The 18610-nt window shown below is 34.9% G+C and overlaps 3 protein-coding genes across 4 annotated transcripts; all 3 read right to left on the bottom strand.

The window, feature by feature from the left end:
* Positions 1 to 1428: 1428 nt before the first annotated feature.
* Positions 1429 to 3299, bottom strand: LOC118051754 (small ribosomal subunit protein uS5x). The gene is made up of 2 exons (XM_035062480.2): positions 2550 to 3299; positions 1429 to 1779 (listed from the first exon to the last, which is right to left on the bottom strand). Exons 1-2 carry the CDS (start codon positions 3225 to 3227, stop codon positions 1627 to 1629), a joined length of 831 nt encoding a protein of 276 aa, XP_034918371.1. The 5' UTR covers positions 3228 to 3299; the 3' UTR covers positions 1429 to 1626.
* Positions 3300 to 5987: 2688 nt separating this feature from the next.
* LOC118051764 (cellulose synthase A catalytic subunit 3 [UDP-forming]) lies at positions 5988 to 12530 on the bottom strand. The gene is made up of 14 exons (XM_035062491.2): positions 12227 to 12530; positions 11376 to 11556; positions 11068 to 11288; positions 10914 to 10983; positions 10641 to 10842; positions 10132 to 10398; positions 9684 to 10029; positions 9454 to 9591; positions 8991 to 9116; positions 8709 to 8921; positions 8305 to 8566; positions 7759 to 7961; positions 7175 to 7525; positions 5988 to 6911 (listed from the first exon to the last, which is right to left on the bottom strand). The coding sequence occupies exons 1-14, from the start codon at positions 12254 to 12256 to the stop codon at positions 6327 to 6329; spliced, it is 3195 nt and encodes a 1064-aa protein (XP_034918382.1). The 5' UTR covers positions 12257 to 12530; the 3' UTR covers positions 5988 to 6326.
* A 1865-nt stretch (positions 12531 to 14395) lies between these two features.
* LOC118051773 (polygalacturonase) lies at positions 14396 to 17614 on the bottom strand. Of its 2 annotated transcripts, XM_035062496.2 has the most exons (10): positions 17088 to 17610; positions 16516 to 16644; positions 16249 to 16416; positions 16096 to 16116; positions 15710 to 15917; positions 15532 to 15613; positions 15261 to 15369; positions 15041 to 15157; positions 14667 to 14931; positions 14396 to 14575 (listed from the first exon to the last, which is right to left on the bottom strand). In XM_035062496.2, exons 1-9 carry the CDS (start codon positions 17583 to 17585, stop codon positions 14713 to 14715), a joined length of 1551 nt encoding a protein of 516 aa, XP_034918387.2. In that variant the 5' UTR covers positions 17586 to 17610; the 3' UTR covers positions 14396 to 14575; positions 14667 to 14712. The 2 variants fall into 2 exon arrangements, with proteins under 2 accessions (XP_034918387.2, XP_073261349.1); XM_073405248.1 differs by lacking the exon at positions 16096 to 16116 and having other exon boundaries at positions 17088 to 17614.
* Between the last annotated feature and the right edge of the window lie 996 nt (positions 17615 to 18610).

Raw genomic sequence — 18610 nt, 5'->3', positions numbered from 1 at the left:
ATAGAAAACAAATCAAACCAAATTATAAAACCTAATTTCCAATCAACCTAATATTGAAGAATGAAATTTAAAAACAAATCAATTAAAAAAAAATCAACCTGAGTTAATATGTTAAACTTATGACTCAAGTCATAAGGCCGAATTATAATAGTTATTATGATTGTTAACAAAAATCAATTAACTCAGGTTTAACATATTAACTCAGAGAAAATACATTTAAATAATATATATACACACACACTCAGAGAAAATACATTTACCTTGACATTATTTAATTTAAATAATATTTTGTTTATTAATATATCTCTTATTTATTTTAATCAATACGATGTTTGTAATTTTTTCTATTAAAAAAATAGTTTATGGTTATTAAAGCAAATTAATAAAAAATATATATTATGTGTTTTTTTTTTTTTAAAAAAAAAAATTAGAGTACTCGTAGCACCGTAAAGGGTTTCTTTAATTTAAGAAGCAATGTAAGGCTGTTGAGAGGTCAAATACTTTGAGCCCCTCTAATTCGAAACACGAACCTATCTCATCTTTAGTTTACGAATTCTTCAACATGGAAGATAAAGGTGTTCATGGATCAATCACATCTAGTCCACCTAAATACCAACTTAAACTTAAGGTATGGCTCAACATGTTTATGAACTTTAAATTTGAAAATTAATAAATGTGCTTGGTTTAAAGGATAAATTATGTTCTTTCATGCATGTATTGTTTCACTTTCAAATTCAAATATCATAAACTATTTCCACTTGAACAATATTTAAATTGAACTTTTTGAAGAATAAAAATCGCATTTTTCTTTGGTTTTTTAGATTTAAATATTAGGATGAACACAGAAATTAATTAAATTTTCATTGCGGGTTTCAAAACACTTGCAAAGCACTAATGAGAAGGGATCAAATCTTCTTGGACAAGAGACAGGACAAAATTATCCAAAGACTGGTTCTTAACGAACACAACAGATTTTCCAGTTCAAGAGTAAAAGCAAGCTGTGCTAAGGTAATGGCCTGGGACTTTTATTATAGACAGCAACAATCCATAAATACATGTTTATTGCTATTACTTTTTAAAATGTTTTTTATTAAAAATAATATATTAATAATTATTTTTATTTTTTAAAAATTATTTTTAAAATCAACAAATCAAAATAATTTAAAAACATTAAAAAAAAACAAAAAAATTCAAAAGCACTCCCAAACAGCCTAGAATCATAAAAAGCAACATAATTATCTCAATCCAAAATCGATGATCAGCTCATGTTGGTCACCCAGTCCGAGATTAGCACCAGCCTTCCTCATTCAAGATCAACATAGGGTGGCATGGTAATGGAGAACGAAACAACCACCTTAAACACAATGATTCAGTGTTCAGAAGGGTTGTTAACCTAAGTGCCAGGTTGGGGAGCAGCACATCAGCAAATAATGATTCAAAGCATGCATAACATTGCAAATTCATCCAAAATAACATTTAAAAAATCCGAATCAAAACTTGGAAAGGAATCCAAAACAAACATGGCTATCCTCAGGGAATACAATAATCATCTTTTGACTACAGCCTATACTAAGGAAAAACATTGTCTTGTAATAATCTTCCATGGCATCCCAGGCAGCATGAGAATCAATCTTCATGAACCTCAGTGATGAGAACCTTGCTAGTGGGTTTTGCCAACAGATCTGTGTACTCTTGGAATGGTGACCTTATGAAGCGAGTCTCCTTCCAGAAGTCAGGTGTAAGGAACCCATAAGTCTTCAGCAAGCAGTCAAATGTGGCCTACAGATGAACAAAGGATTCAGACATCCACAATGATACACATCATTAATTTTCACAAGAAGAGCAAGCAATTAAATAGTGAAGTAGAGGACTTACATCAATGCTTAATAGATTAGTTGAAAAAACAAGCGGGTAAGTAAACATTTGCTTGCTTACAATGGCAACTCAGCAGTAAACAAAAGATAAAGACACAAGGGATCAACTAGAAACCGACACAACAGTACTGAATAGCAAGCCAAGCCAACCCAAACTAGACAGATATCCTCGAAATACATGAATTTACATTCTACTTCAATGGAGTTGTCTTAATCATCTCCTACAAATCATAAACTGTTTTCCTACCAATATAGAAAAAAGGAAGCAAAAGAGAGAATTTACAACGGCATAATAGTGCGCAAAAAGGAGTTTTAAACAAGAAAATCATTAACAATCAGTGCAGACTACATTTACTTCCATTTCGAATCCCAGAAAAGCACCATTCAGTAATGAAAAACATGACAGCATAAAAATTGGACAAAAAACCAAAACCAACATTTCGTGATATGGAATGCCTCACTTTTCTCAAACAAACAAATCAATCCACCAGTCTCGTGAGTAAAAGAAGACTGTACGTGGGCAAAATAAAATCATCAAGAAAACATCTCCAGATAAATTCATAACAAAAGATTTAACAAACTACACATTGCAACCCATCACAACAATCACTTCAAAATTCAGAAAAATAAAAGCAACCACAAGCACACAGCAAAATAAACATGTCGAAACCGAACCTTAACAAAGTTTCCAAGAGTCTTCGTAGATCCTCTGGAAGATGTAAAAACATCATCAATTCCAGCAAATTGAAGCACCTTCTTAGGAACCCTGGCAGCAACAATCCCAGCTCCACGAGGGGCAGGGACCATTCTCACAGTCACACTGCCACACTTCCCTGTAACCTTACAAGGCACAGTATGTGGCTTCCCGATCTTGTTCCCCCAGTACCCTCTCCTCACCGGAATAATCGAGAGTTTTGCCAAAATAATAGCCCCACGAATGGCAGTGGCCACTTCTTTAGCACACTTCACACCCAAACCAACATGTCCATTCCCATCACCAACAACAACAAAGGCCTTGAACCTGGTTCGCTGACCGGCTCTTGTTTGTTTCTGAACTGGGGTGATTTTCATCACCTCATCCTTCAAGATAGGACCAATAAGGGTGTCAATGATTTGGTACTCTTTGATGGGTAGTGAGTGGAGGTAGATTTGCTCCACGGAGGAGATTTTGCCATCTTTAACAAGGCGGCCTAGTTTTGTGACTGGTACCCATTTTTCTTCCTCCTCTTTGCGGCCAGAGCGGCGACGGCCTCGTCCGCCGCGATCTCCACGTCCACCTCGGCCTCCCCGGTCTCCACGTCCACCGAAGCCACGACCGAAGGATCCACGTTCTGCAGGGGGGCGCTCTTCCATGGCTGCTGGTTTTGTTGAAATGTGAGAGATTAGGGTTTTGAGAGAGAGAGGCGCAGATGTAGAAGGAGTGTTGTAAAGGAGGCATTTATAAGAGGAGTGGAGGCTAGGGTTCGTGTGGGGGTTAAGGTTTGAGGTAGTAGCTAGAGATTTTCATTTTTATCACTTTGGTACCTTTACTTTATTTGTGTTTGATTAAATTTCTAAGCTTATAAACTCTCAATTTGGTGGTTTTAATAAAAAAAAAAATTATAAAATCTAATTTTAAAATATTATAATTAATAAATATTAGTTTTCATTGAAACTTTCATCTCAAGCATCTTTGAATCTATGAAATTTATTAAAAATAAAATTTATATACACATGTTTTTATCACACCGTTCACTTACATTATATTGTTATATTATGAATTAATTTAAATACTTCGTTCGTGTACTCTTATATATATATATATACATCTAATTTTTTGCTTGTTTTTTATTTACTTTATTTATTTAATGAAGTTGTCCTACTTTCATAATTATTTTTCCTTATTTTTTTTTCACAAATCTATTCTTTTCTTTTACACCTCACTACAAAATCATCAATGGAGTTATTATTTTTATTAGTGCTTGAAAAATAATCATTTTTTTCTTAATTTTATTTAAAGTAATTCAAAATATGAAATTATTTATGATCACATAGAAATTCATTGACTTACAAGAAGAAACTTTGGCTCTACCTCTTGTCACTGAAATACAATAATCACATCAATTTTTTTAGATTTGGACAATAGACATTTAATTTTTAATTTGGATTAAAAAATAGCACATGAAAGAAATTTTACGCCCTAACAGGTGAAATTCAACATCAAATTGAATCCAATTCAATTGCAATTAAATTTAATACGCAATTGTTTTCAAATAATGCTTTTATCAATCAGGTGACCTGAACTTTGGTGTTGTTCAATTAAGTCCCCAATGTACTATCAAAGAGGCCAATTAAATTTAATACGCAAATGGCGGAAGAACCTACGAGCAGCCAGACATGGATTTGGACCAAATCAATTAAATCCCGGGTCCTCTCACAGCTACTGTTTGGGCTTATCTTGGTTGGTAGGTGCCTATCTTGGGCCTAAAAAAGGCTTCCGAGTTGTCTTAAGATGATATATTCGGCAACTGGTGGAAGCCCATTCAGGCCCTTAGATAGATTCCAAGTACAATTTCCTTTTTTTTTTTTTTTTTTTTTTTTTTAACATTTGTAAAAAAAAGAAAAATTTCAAATTAACTTGTTTTTCATAACATTTTTTTTTTTTACATTTTTACATATAAAAATATTTTTTCTCATCTTAATAAGGAAGAAATGTTGCAATTCAGGAATCCCATTTCAATTCCTGATAGCTTTAAAAGCATTGCCATATTCCCTTCTCTCTACTAATTTTTCTAGCCATTAGGGTATTTTTCTTCTGTTGCAACTTGCAGACTGAAATCTTTTAACTTCCTCATTCTTTCCTTCTCAGTCAAGGATTTTTTCTTCTTTTCCTCTGGCTGTATACACAAATCTTTTCTTTGTTACTCGGTCCTTGTGCATGCCTGTATAACATACTCATGTTGCTTATGACTCTCTCCCACTCTCACATTTCAACACCGATGAAAATATTCTTACTCATTTTTCAATTCATGGAGAGAAGGAGGTGGGTCGTAGAGTGGTTGGTGATTTTTCCATGGGAGAAGAGGACACATGATGATTGGTGGTTCGTGACTCTAGGTTTGCTCGAGAGAGAGAGAGGTGACACTTGGGCTGCGCGCTGGCAGCACCACTGTCAATGTGGGAGGCTGATTGGCGCTGCCGATATGGAAGCTACCATGAGTTGCGGTGAATGACGGTGTGATGATTGGTGACAGTGGGAAAGAGGGAATATTAGGAGAAAATGGGAGCAAAGGGAGGTTGCCATGTCTTTTTTTTCAATTTTTTTTTTTTTTTCATTTCTCCTATCTCTCTCTTTCTCCTTGTAAACAAATTCTTCTCTCTTGATTTTCTCTCTCTTTTATCTCACTCCATCGTTTCATCTTTTTTTTTTTTTTTTTTTTTCTTTCTAAAAACATTTCCCTCCTTTTTGCTTGCACGAGTCACTTTATTTGTACTTCCCTTTATTTTTCTCTTCTTATCTTCTCAAACCTTCCCTCATCTCCTCCTTTTTTTTGTTCTTTTATTTGTTTTTTCATCCTTATCACTTAATTTCTTGGGGAGGGGGCAAAACTTTATGATTATTTTTAATCCATCTTTCATTGCATGATTATTGTTTTTCTCAATAAATTTTTTTAAAATATTTATCGATATAAAAAACTACAAGCAAAATGATTGAAAATTATAAAATAATTGTTGTTTTTTGAATTCTTAAGAGTGTGATCGAAATGGGATCAAAATCAAGTTCCAACACCTTTCTCAAACAAAATTTAAAATCATGAAATTAATACTGATTCTCTTTTTTAATTCAAGCACTCATGTTGGATTTCCAAACCCATTATTCTACTGCTTGAAGAGTTCCAATCATTTCAAACTGTCACATAATTTATGAATTATATCATCATTTATTCTTATATTTGTACGTGTAATTTGTTATTGCCCTTCATTCTGCATTACCTGATTCACTCCTCAAATAGAATGAACCAATTTCTGCGAGAGAAGGGAAATTTAGCTATGCTGTGCAGGTGGTCATCGATAACCTGCAATTGTCTCATTCCATGGCCTCTGCTAGCTACTTCTGAAGGTAATCTAGCCCACTTTTAGGACGATAAAGCATGGGTATTTGTGCCATACAAGTTTAAGAAATTATCTCATACAACATGGAGGAGATGAACAGTATCATTTCTAGCGCCAAATACTTTGGGATTGGGATTACAAGCTTATGAGGTGAATCGACTCAAGACACTTAAAGAACTTGTCGAAAAAATGAAGGGGAAAAAACAAAAAAATGTAAAGAATAACACAGAAATGAACCTATATTATTTTCTGGTCCGGTTATTGAGACCCGAGCAGAAGGTGATGATTTTCCGATTGAGGATATCTGCATAAATCTTCAGGAAAATTTATTCCTTCTGGTTACGATACTGTTCTGTTCCTCTAGCAGTTGATGCCACACTGCGTAACGTCTGGTCCGGTCACCCTGGTTGTAAAAGGGTCAACACGTACCCACAGTAAGGAGAAGATAGAAGCAAGGAGAACTGACCACACCACAACAATCGTAGGTGTTCGGTTTTGGCGTCCCATCAGACCCTTGAGGAAAGGATAAAGATGAATAATCACCCAGAAAGCAAAGAAAAGCTTGCCAAAGAGAGGACCCCAAGATTGATAGCCACTGTTTATGGCGTAAGAGACTCCGGCAACCACTCCAACCAGATTGATTATGAGGAGAGTTGTTGGTGGGATGAGTAAAGTGGTCCATTTGAACATATATAGCTCGGTAAAATCACCATCTTCATCAGATGCTTTTGAAGTGACAGTAAAATTTGTATCTATTCCAGCGAGGACCTTCAGCAGGCCTTGGAAGACAGCAAAGAGATGAGCTGACACACCTCCAATAACCCAGAACTGTTCATTCCTCCACCATTCATCGATCCCAACACCACTCCATCTCATTTCCAAAATACCAGTTGCAAAGATTGAAAGAAAGAGGGATATGAACCAGATACTGGCAATGTTACTAATCTGCAATACCACAAAACACAAACTAGGCATGTAAACACCACGGAATGTTACTTTTCAAGAGAAATCACCAAAAAAATTGTTATTTTTCTGCCTACAAGTTCTTTGCACTTTAATTCGAGTTAAAAAAGAGAGGAGAACACTGCATTTCTATTTAGTAGTCAGCAACAAAAATATTATTCTCAGGTCAGGATTCTGTTGTTCCATAATTTCAAAACTTTCATACAGCAATCTAAAGCAGAAACAGCAAGTGCAACTATATTCACCTGTGGAATAATGAACTTTCCGGTAAGAAGGCACACGGCAGGCAATGTACAATAGGCAAGAAGAGGAATGGATGTGATTGGATAAATGGTGGTGTTGATATAAGCAAATCTCTCGAGCCATTTTAGCCTTCCACTATAGCCATACCATATGGGGCAGTGACGACTGAGAAGAATTTCAACGGAACCCAAGGCCCACCGAAGCACTTGATTTAGACGATCAGAAAGATTAATGGGAGCAGATCCCTTAAAGGCAGCACGCTTCGGCATGCAATAGATTGATCTCCAACCACGAGCATGCATCTTGAATCCTGTAAGGATATCTTCCGTAACAGAACCATATATCCATCCTATCTGCAGAAAGAAACAACAATATGTTTATTAGAAATACAAAATTAATGTGTCAACATGAGCCACAGGTAGGGATGCATATAGAATTCTCACCCTCCTTCACTCCCTCCCTCTCTCTTTGTGAGGGATGAAGAAGTGATAATCTTTGGCTTATAGTACATTCGCCCATATTTACAGGCTAAAAAAATTGGGAAAATAAATTTACCAGCATTAGAGAAAAGAAAAGGTTAACATACTTCACTTCCCCAGTCTGTCTTGTCTTCATATCCACAGCTGATGACATGAATAGCTTCTTTGAGAAGAGACTCTGGGGTGGCAGACTCAGGAACACCGCCATTCTCCATAAGAGTGGAAGCAACAAACACAGTTGATTGGCCAAATCTTTTCTCAAGTGTCATTTGAGACATGAGCAATGATTTTTCATCATCGAATCCAGTACCTTTTGAAGAAAGTTGCAGAAATATCAGCATTGCAAGCACAAAGGAGAGGTAACCAATAACTATCCACAGGATAAGTGACTATCATCTATCTGAAGTAACTTGTTTGTGTCAATAATATTTTTAAACCCTATCCTGAAGACAAGTTCCACCAAGATTATTCTCATTTAGAAAATGGATAGAAGTGAAAAAATTCAAGCTATATTATATGAAGTTTGTATCATTAAAGATAGAAGACCCATATGTTATTTGACTTGTCACCAACTAATGTAAGTAGATATCCATGTCTGCAGAATGAAGATGTGATAGATCAGCAGCTAAGGAAAAATAAAAGGCCATGCTTACCTTCAACCCCTTCTTCTATATCTTCTAAATTGAATACCGGCAAAGTAGGGTCTACAAGCTTGCTTGATTTTTTCTTACTATCCTTTCTACCCGATCTAGAACTCTTCTTTCGCGATCCACCAAAGCATGAAGACAGAAACCCTGGTTTCTTATGCTTAGGCTTGAGAGGAGGCTCATAGCCATACAAGGCCGTTCTATTGAAAACACACCCTGTACCCACATATACAGGGCCTTGGATTCCATCCAATCCTCTTAAATTTATCTAACATTGCATAAGCATCAACAAGGAAAAATGTATGAATTTTAGTTTTTTGTAACATGTAAAATGAACAGTTCTGCATGGCACATTTATCATGAAACTACAAGAGGATAAATTTGTGCCAAAGATTTCTGTTAGCACTTACATCAAAGAAAACAGTGTTACGGTTGGCATATCGATCGTTTCTATCAATCCCATCAAATCTCTGAGGAAACTGGACATAACAAACTGTTCTTCCAAGATTAGGATCCATTAGAAAACACATAGCTTCTCTCAATGCCCTGCTGTTGTTTATGTAATGATCACAATCAAGATTTAACAAGAAGGGCCCATTTGTGAGGACTGCTGAAACACGAACCTGCACGACCCACAATAGTTAGTAGTAAGGCCTTAATAGGTTCCATTATTGATAATACTGAAAACTTACAAGTGCATTCATAGCACCAGCTTTCTTATGATGCTGAAAACCAGGACGCTTCTCACGGGACACATACACTAATCGTGGAAGTTCATTACCCTCAGTGTCAAGTCCTCCACTATGGCCCAAGAAAACCTGCAAATTATGATGTAAATGGGATTGGACACCATGACATGTGTTGATTTTAACAAGAGAGAATGATCCAAGAGAAATATTAATAAAAAAAAGAAGAAGGTTGCTTAAAACAGTAGTTTCTGTGTTGTGAAGCCCAAATAACAATCAGCAAACAGAAAACATAATTATTCAACAGCAAACAGAAAATTATAGATTGCGAAATGAAAAGCCAAAAGCCATTTACAGGAGTGCAGTACACAAAAAATATCAACGTTGTGAATTTTGTGTGGGTTGTAATTATCCTAAGAAGGCATTTCTGACTGAGGAAAATCTTAGTTTAGTTTGAAAATGGACAAACCTGGATCATTCCTGGATGATCTCTGATGTTATTTCCAGGCCAAGGTGTACCATCTTGCATGACCCATCCTTCATCAGGAACCTTTTGTGCCTTTGCAACAAGCCCATTGACACGAACTTTAAATTCTTCATATTCTCTCTGAAAGAAAGTTATTTTGGTGTAAGATAAGTAACATATACATGCTAAGTTTATGAGTATCAAAATCATTCACTAGAACCTCAATTTCCTACCTTCATAGCTCTGCGTTCTTTGACAAATGATGGATGAACCTTGTCTTTTAAGTAGTCAATCTTCTGTGAAAAGTACCATTCTGGAGCTCGGGGCTCAATATCATATCTCTTGCAGAAAGGAACCCATTTTCTTGCAAATTCAGACGTTTCAGACATAGTTTCAAAAGTCAACATAGCAGCTCCATCATCTGAAACATAACAAGAGACTTTGTCGACTGGGTAATCAACTGCAAGAATAGATAGTACTGTATTGGCTGTGACCAGTGGAGGTTCCTTTAAAGGGTCGACTGTACTGACAAAAATGTCAACAGCAGCCAACTGAGACGGCTCTCCTTCTTTCTCATATCTGTGAGGCACTCAAAAATCCAGAAGTTAAATCTTTTAAGGATTTTATTAAAAATTAACAACATTACAACTTACAAGATTATAGGAAAAAGGAAAAAACTACCTGAGAGATAGCCTGTCAAGATATGTCTCACGGTTCACAGGAAGCCATTTAGGGAACTGATCCAATATCCACGATATTGCAAACCATATCTCACAGATAACGGATATTAGCCACAAAGCGTAAGCATTCTTCACTGGATTTGTTAAACGGTAGTGCAAAAAAATGCAAAGGACAACAAGCCGCAAAACTATGACCATCCTGTAAGGGTTAATCCTAGAGGAAGCAATAGAAACCTTCCTTGAGAGAGGCTGGCGGGCTTCATCATTTCTGCATTACAACAATGGAATAAATACAAGAAAACAATGAGGGAAAAAAAAACAAATATGATCTCAATTAAAACTATGGATTTGCAAAAGCCAAAAGGGAGAAACCGAGAGAGGAAAAACTGGAGGAGGACAGGGAAGAAAAGTCACAGTTTCATATAGGTAATGTGTGAATGCTGTTAGGCAGATGATAAAGAGACAGCGTGCATAAAAGAATCAGTTTTACACTGTGCTTCAGGCACTTACAGTAAAGAATCATCCATGAGTACATCAGTGCTGGCATCAAAATCTCCGCCACCCCTGCCTTCAGATGGTGCATTACTAACACTCATCGGAGCAGTATTCTTCTCTGGCTTCATCTTCCAACCATCAATCCTCTCTCTCCAGGCTACATTGCCAAACCCCAAGGAGCCAGAATCCCTTGTTGGATCCACCACCCTTATATTAGCTGCAGAAAGTCCAATACAAACGTTAAAATCTGAACCCAGTGATATTTTATTAGTACGTACATAGTCATACCTCTGATGCCACTTTCAGGAGAAGCCATTGAGTAACGCTCAGGAGATGCAGCTGAAAGATCGCCGGAAACCTGAAATATAAATATTATCAGCAACTATCGTTGATATTAAAGGGAGAAGAGAAACTAGAAGCAACGAATTGCTGCATCGCCTACCGAACGTCTACCAGCCAGATAAGGAATATGGTTAAGAGAACCATCTTTGTCATAGTTTGTGGTTGCAAGATGCTCTTTCCGACCAGAACTCAAATCCCAACCCAGCATACGTTCTATCTTTTGTTTCTCATCTTGAACGCCTGATATGTGATGGTTTGACTTGTTTCCTACATCTTCAGAATCAGCATCTCCCATTTCTTCCTCTTGAATTGGAGGGCTTCCTGATGATGAAGAACAAAATGTATCACAGACACATTATCTACCTAGGCATAAATTGCAAAAGCAGCGACAAATGGTGCTGGACTAACCTTTATGTCTCTTGTATTTGGTCTTGCATTGAGGACAAGACTGGTTACCATCTTTCCTCTCATACTCATAACATGGACGGCAAACTGGAAATGCACATACATGGCAAGCAACAAAGGGCTCTCCATCTACAGTCTTGCCAATATCATCACTGCAGATCTGGCAGACCTGGATTTTTTTTGGCTGAAAACAAGCAAAACACCCAAAGTCAAAAGTAAATTCATGGATTAAAAGCACCTAGGAACAGATTTCATAATTGCTCCCGCAAAACACAAAGACAGCAGAATTTCCAAGCAGTTCAAATATATTAGATTAAAAAAAGAGGAACTATCTTCCTTGATTCTAAGTGCAGCAAACCAACGGATTTTTCCATAGGAACAAAAGAGAGAAAATTAAGAACCACTAACAATCAAGCAGACAGATTTAGATTATTACACAAGCAAAAGTTTCAGCTGTTTGCATCTAAAATATAGCATCATGATCTACACTCAACCAAAGATACCTGACAAGCAAGCCAAACATATTTAGAGCTATACATTAAATCCCATTTGGATCTGTAGACTGAATATAAAATTCATCGAAATAGTTTCATCTACAATAATTAATTAAAGGAAACAAGAACAGCAACAAAATCCCACTTCCACTTTCCCTCTCTATATTCTTTCAAGAATCCAACCATGACATGAAGAACAAAAATTTCTTCCCGATTGGATCACATTAAACATTTAACCAAAAGGTACTGAAAGCAGCAATGCACAACACCCTTCATACATCGCAATCCAACCAATTGAGTGTCTACTCTCTATCTATCAATCCCAGTAACACTAAGCAAAGTTATTAAAATGTGACTAACCCCAGCAGCATCATCTCCTTCTAGATCCATTAATGCCCCTTCAAGCAATCAAGCAAAATGCTCTATCCCTAGTCACAAAATCTTGAAAGCAGCTATTTTTAAAGGCGCCCCTCCATTGATGACCAATGGAGTTCTGATGATGCCACACACAAATAATTAAGGCCTAGTACACTATAAAAGTTTTAATTCACACACCGACACTTCGAGAGAGACACGACAAGGGCCGACACAGATCCACACTGCCCGTCCCCCTCCATTTCTTTTTTTTTTTTAATAAATAATTTAGAGAAGAATAAAAAAAGCTGCCAAAAAAGAAAAACGTGCAAACTGGGACTTGTTGAGGTGCAAGGTTGGAGATTTATAAGTTACAGTACTTGCTTCTTTCAGAACTTGCCACGCAAGTATAAATTGTCGGACTTTTTGACGTGGCAAAACATGAATGGATGTTTTATCATGTAGTTCCTCGTAGGGGTCCTTTTCTTTCCTCTGCGGTAACCGGACAGGATCCAAACAAATGAAGGTAAGTCTTCGCGTTGAGGTAACACTGGATATGTGAATTTACTGATATGCCACGAGTTTTGGACGGAAAATTGAGAAATGGAGGGTATTGGTGTTAAAGTAAACGCTTGGAACTGTGTAAAAATGATGGGGTTTTGACTAGAGAGTGATGAGCTGGCAGAAACTGTTAGCAATTAGCATCAATTGGAATTTTTTTTTTTTTTTTTTTTACTGTGAGGACTTGATTGAAGGAGTGACGTTTACCAAGGGGTCAAATGGTCAATTTAAATGACCTTTAATTTCACAAGAACATATACAAGAAAAGAAAAATAATTATCATTTTTTTTTTATGGGGGAGGGGTCAGCCTCATTGTTTCGATGGTTCTAATAATGACACTAGGCGAAGGCCAATGATTGGTATGACATGAATGTTTTTTAATTTTATATAATAAATATCTTTAAAGTGATTTGTACATTAATTAAAATTAAATATTTATTCTAAACATTTTAAAAATAAAATTTATATTAATTTGATATATTTAAAAAAATAAATTCCATTAAATACTTAATTTCAATATTAAAATTAGAAAAATCAAATAAAATAACAGATCTTCTTAACCGTCTAATATTATTTGATATTATTCAATAAAAAAACATTAAAGTTATCAAAATATTTCACTTAATTACTTTTTTTAATATCTAACTACTTAGTTTATCACCCGCATTTTTGTTATGAGTGGGATTTAAATTTTTTTGAAATGTAAGGTAATAATATGTAGATTATCAATATTTTTTGACATTTTTATTAAACTTGGTATAATATTTTAAACTTGAAAAATCTCAACCTGGCTATTTACTTAGCTTGAATTTTAAATTAAATTCGTGTTGAAATTATTTCAACATGAACTTAATCACTAAATAGATCTACATAAAAAAATCAACTAATAAAACATGTTATTTTCACCTTAGTCAACCCGCAAGACTTGCAATCTAGGTTATGAACTTACCGAGTTAAATTATTTTTTTTTTTTATATAATAAAAAATTTAAAACACTAGTAAATTATAAAATTAACTAAAAATATAATATTAAAGGATGAGATTGAAAAAACAAAAATAGAGAAACCTGCAAATCGAGCTATAAACTCTATTAGGTTAATTATTTATTTTATTTTATAATATGATAAAAATATCAAAATTAATTCATAATATATAAAATACTAAATGATAAAATTATCTAAAAACCTAACATTAAAGATGAGACTAGAAAAAAAAAACTAAAAGGCTAATTAAGAAAAAAAAAAAAAAAACTCATTCTTGCATGAGCTAAGGTGGGCTGGTTAATAAGAACATAAGTGGGAGCCAGAGACAGGCCCGTGCCCATGTGATTGTATTTTTTTTATTCTTTTAATAAGGGGCAAATGACCCGATAAATGACGTCGTTTGTCGTTACTATGCCCCCTTTCTCAGACTTGCAAGTTGCAACCTCAGCATAACTCTGGCAAATAAGTTAGAACACAAAATTGTTAACCAAACGATTAAAAAATAAATAACTTTAATTAATTGTTTATATGAACAGTTAAATATTAAATAATTTGTGGTATTACTTCACTAAATAAATGAGATTTTTACAAAGAAAATTCTACTAAAAAAGTGATAAAAAATTATTCATGGAATTAAAAAATACAAATATTTGTTATTAACAATCAACTTTTCTAATATACATACATATGTGCGTATATACACACACAAAACAATAAATTATTTGTTTCTTCAATTATGTACACATTAGTTGATCAAAGATTGGCTAGCTATCATAAACAATAAACAATCCATGGAGGTCCAATGGAAACCTGAGAAAATTAAAACAAAAGAAATGTCAAGATCAAGTAACCACCTGAAAAGGTTCGATTCTCTAACCACTAGGAAATTCTTTCATACGGCCTTGTTCTAACTCTCTCTCTCTCTCTTGAATTTATTTATTTTTCCATCAAGAACATTTTGGATAAACAACTCCCAACGTAGCTAATTTAACATTGTTGCACAAAGCTTTGGCCGTTCTATCTCCTGCTCTTTCGAGATTAATATCTTGTAATAGAATCCCTTGACATGGATAAGCCTTGCTGCAATCAAATCTCATAGCCACTTCAGAAGCGCTAGTCCCCTTAATGTTCTTGTACACCACATTTTTCACTTGAAGTGCTGACTTCTGCATGCCAAGATCAAGAAATCATTTTAAGAACTAAATTAAGGGTAATTTTAAGGGTAATGGGCGATGTTAATTAGTTGTGAAGATCCTGTAGGATAGAGTTCTTCACCTGTTGTTTGCATGGTTTATCCTGGTCACAATAGTTTTGATCTATTATAATGGGGTTGGTGACCTTGTTCATTTCAATATTCTGAAACTTGATGTTGCTTACATTCCCAGACCCTCCCTGCATATTAATTACGATCATAACTGAGCTTAAATTTTGATTAAGTGGCATACGACGCACATCGATGTTGTTGATAAAGTGAATTAAGGATAGTAAATATTACCTGCCATGTTTTGATCCTAACACCATTTGCGGTACCAGAAAGCTTGGCACCATTGACAGTAACTTCTGAAACATGGTCTTTTGAATCATGTGCTCCTAAGCTTCCAATACTATTGATAGAAAGGAAATTGAAAGAGAAATATGAGATAATATATACTTTCAGAAACACACACACACACACATATATTAGCAAAGGAAATAAGTAATATACCAGAAAGAAAAATATCAGTTCATAGAAGGTTAAAGTTTGGTGTTTAATTAATAATTCAGACCTGATTCCATGACCCGGTCCACAAGTTATGCCCTTGGCTTGCACATTATGTGATCCACTAACAATGGATATACAATCATCACCTTCATTAACCATAAGCGAGAACACAGGACAGTCAAGAAAAATGCGATGAAGGAATGAATCTGTAAAGAGAAGGGGGGGGGGTAATAACAGCATACCTGTTCCTATGACTGAATCAGTAATCTGGATGTTTTGAGTCTTTGTGATATGGATCCCGTCGGTGTTAGGGCTCTCTTCTGGTGAGGTTACTGTGAGGTTGGATACTAGAACATGATTGCTTTTCTTGAAAGAAACATGCATTTGCTGTGAATTTTGGATTTTGAGGTCCTTCACAATCAAATTCTGGCATTCAAAGAAGGTGACAGCCTGCATGCAAAGCATACATATAGTTTCCCAAATGACAATTTCTTAAGTTCATACTCTTACTTAATTCTCAAAGCTTAATTTAGGGGAAAATACACTGTTTTTGATTAAATTCACACACACACCACCATAAGATGAAAGCCAGAAAAAAATTGCAGAACTATACAGACAAGGAACATACCGTAGGTGCCTCTTTGCAAGGCTGCAGGTAATGAAAGAAAAATTAAGAGATTCAGTTGCTCTTGATCAGGAGAAAATTGAGAAGATGAAAGAATTAATTACCCCTAAAATTATCATTAAGAAACACTGAATTTTATAAATATATATGGCTTACAAGAGATTTATTGACTTTGCACGAGTTTTCCCACCATATCTTCCCATTTCCATCGATAGTTCCACCACCTTCAACTAGTAAATTCTCAACATTATCAAAGAGAAGCCAATGTCTACTATCCTTTTTGTAGTCCGATTGATTACAAGATGCTTCAATGGTTCCATGTACCTGACATCAGTTTCTCAAAAACGGTCAATTATCTGTCTCACGGAGGAAGCATCTTCCAAATATTTATGCATTTATATCTATATATGCAGTTAAACTCACCTGCAATGCAATATTAGATTTGCAAGGACCCTGGAATCTAATCGGTTTAAGACGATAAGTGTACTCGGGCACAACAATAATAGCACCTTCAGGGGAAGAACAAGCTTCCTTCCAAGCCCTTTCAAATGTCTGATCAGAGAATTAATAAAGTCTATATTAATACTTGCAGGAAATATAAATAGAAGATATGCAATATTCATCCAAAGCAAGTAAAAGAGAATCAAGCATTCTTTGGAAAAGAAAAAAAAAAAGAAATTAATTAAGGCCGTGGAAAAGGAATATTGGTAGGAGACAGAGCCAGGGAAGTGCTGAGAAATTAAGCATGTCTCCCATTAGGGTCCGGTTCTTGTCACCAAATTAAAGATTTAAAAGTAAAATGGTTAATGCTCTAAGAGTATTTATCTCGAAATTAAGTTGTAAGAATAAATGGTCAAATGTACACATGCTTATAATAAAATATGAATATACATGCAGGCTATAATAATATTAATGGATTATATTATATAATCATGTAATTTAATTTGTTGAATATGTATATGCAAAGCTAGCTTGACTATCTGAGAAGAAAACACCTCTGTGTCATCTGTATCATCTCCTCCATCATCTTTAACTCCAAAGTCCTTCACACCAACTGTTATAACAGGAGTTGATTTGCTACCCCTCTCTTTGCTAAACGTCTGCAAACCTAAAACATCACTTCGTAGCTTAATTAAGTCCTTAAACCCGCCATCGTCAATATACGAAGGATAAGCTTGAGAATCATAGCCAGATGCTTGTTCTTCAAGGTAATTATTAAGTGGGTCCTCCTGCGAACAACTATAGGAAGAAATAATGGAGATGGAGATTATGAAGAATGAGTAAAGAAGTGCCCTTTGTAAGGCCATTATAACTAGATATTTCTTCTCTTGCAAGAAAGAGGATTGATAATCTGAAAGGTATAGCAGAAGATTGTTACATGGGAAATGAAATTTTAGAGGTATATATGGAAGTGAAGAAAATGTCATGATGTTTTTCGTATATTTATAGAGAGAAAGGAAAGAGAGAAATGATGGTTGTGTGTCCTTGAGCATGACTTTTGAGGCATGGCTTGTGACACCAGAGATCACAGAGACGACGACAGGATCTCTTGGCATAATCTACATGCATTCTTTTGTGTGTTTGCCCATGTATTAAAGTTAACAAAAAAATATATTCTGATCAACACAAGATAAAAATCCAAATTCTGCACTTGGCATAACCTATCTTTGATGGGTTCAATGCCCAACTTTACTAACTATACAGGCATCCATTATCTTATCCTTTTCTTTTTGTATGCCTGCGTGCATGTGTGAACGAATGTTACTAATAAAGAATAATATAAATTATATATTAGAATTAATTTAAATTTTTTTTGTTTAATTTTTTTTTTAATATAGTATCGGAGCGTTTTGATGACTAAGCAGTCACGAGTTTAAATTTTATATCCCTATTTATTTGATAAAAATTATTACAAAAAAATTAATAAATACAAACAGAAAACTGACTAAATATTTCCATCAATAAATTACAGTGAATTTTATCGACGAAAATATTCTCTTGGTATATACCGAGGGAATTACAGTGGAAAAAAAAAAGAAGAAGAATTGAAGCAAAGTCAAAAAATATGATGACATGTCATTTATACCAATAAATTATTGATGGAATTAAATATGTCGGTAAAATAGTTGGTAAATTGTTCTATTTTCCTTGACACCGTTTATCATGTAAATTATAAAGGGAATCACCGACGGAACATTCCATCGGTATATATTGAGGTAATTACGATGGAAAAAAAATTAAAACAAGCTAAAAAAATAAGATGACATGTTATTTATAGCAACGAAATTACCGATAGAATTAAATCTGTCGATAAAATCCTTGATAAATTGTTCACTTCTCCTTGACACTATTCATTATATCAATTACAAAGAGAATCACCTATGGAATATTCCATCGGTATTTTCTAGATAGCACTGGAACTGTTCACTTCTCAATTGTACTGTTAATTACTGTTCTTTACAGACAAAATACCAACGGATTGAAATATCGTTGGTGTTATTTGATACAGAATATTCCA

The sequence above is a fragment of the Populus alba genome, chromosome 16 (assembly GCF_005239225.2).
Source record: "Populus alba chromosome 16, ASM523922v2, whole genome shotgun sequence".
Classification (NCBI taxonomy): domain Eukaryota; kingdom Viridiplantae; phylum Streptophyta; class Magnoliopsida; order Malpighiales; family Salicaceae; genus Populus; species Populus alba.
Note: the sequence above shows the minus strand (reverse complement) of the source record. Positions and strands in the feature narration are given on the sequence as shown.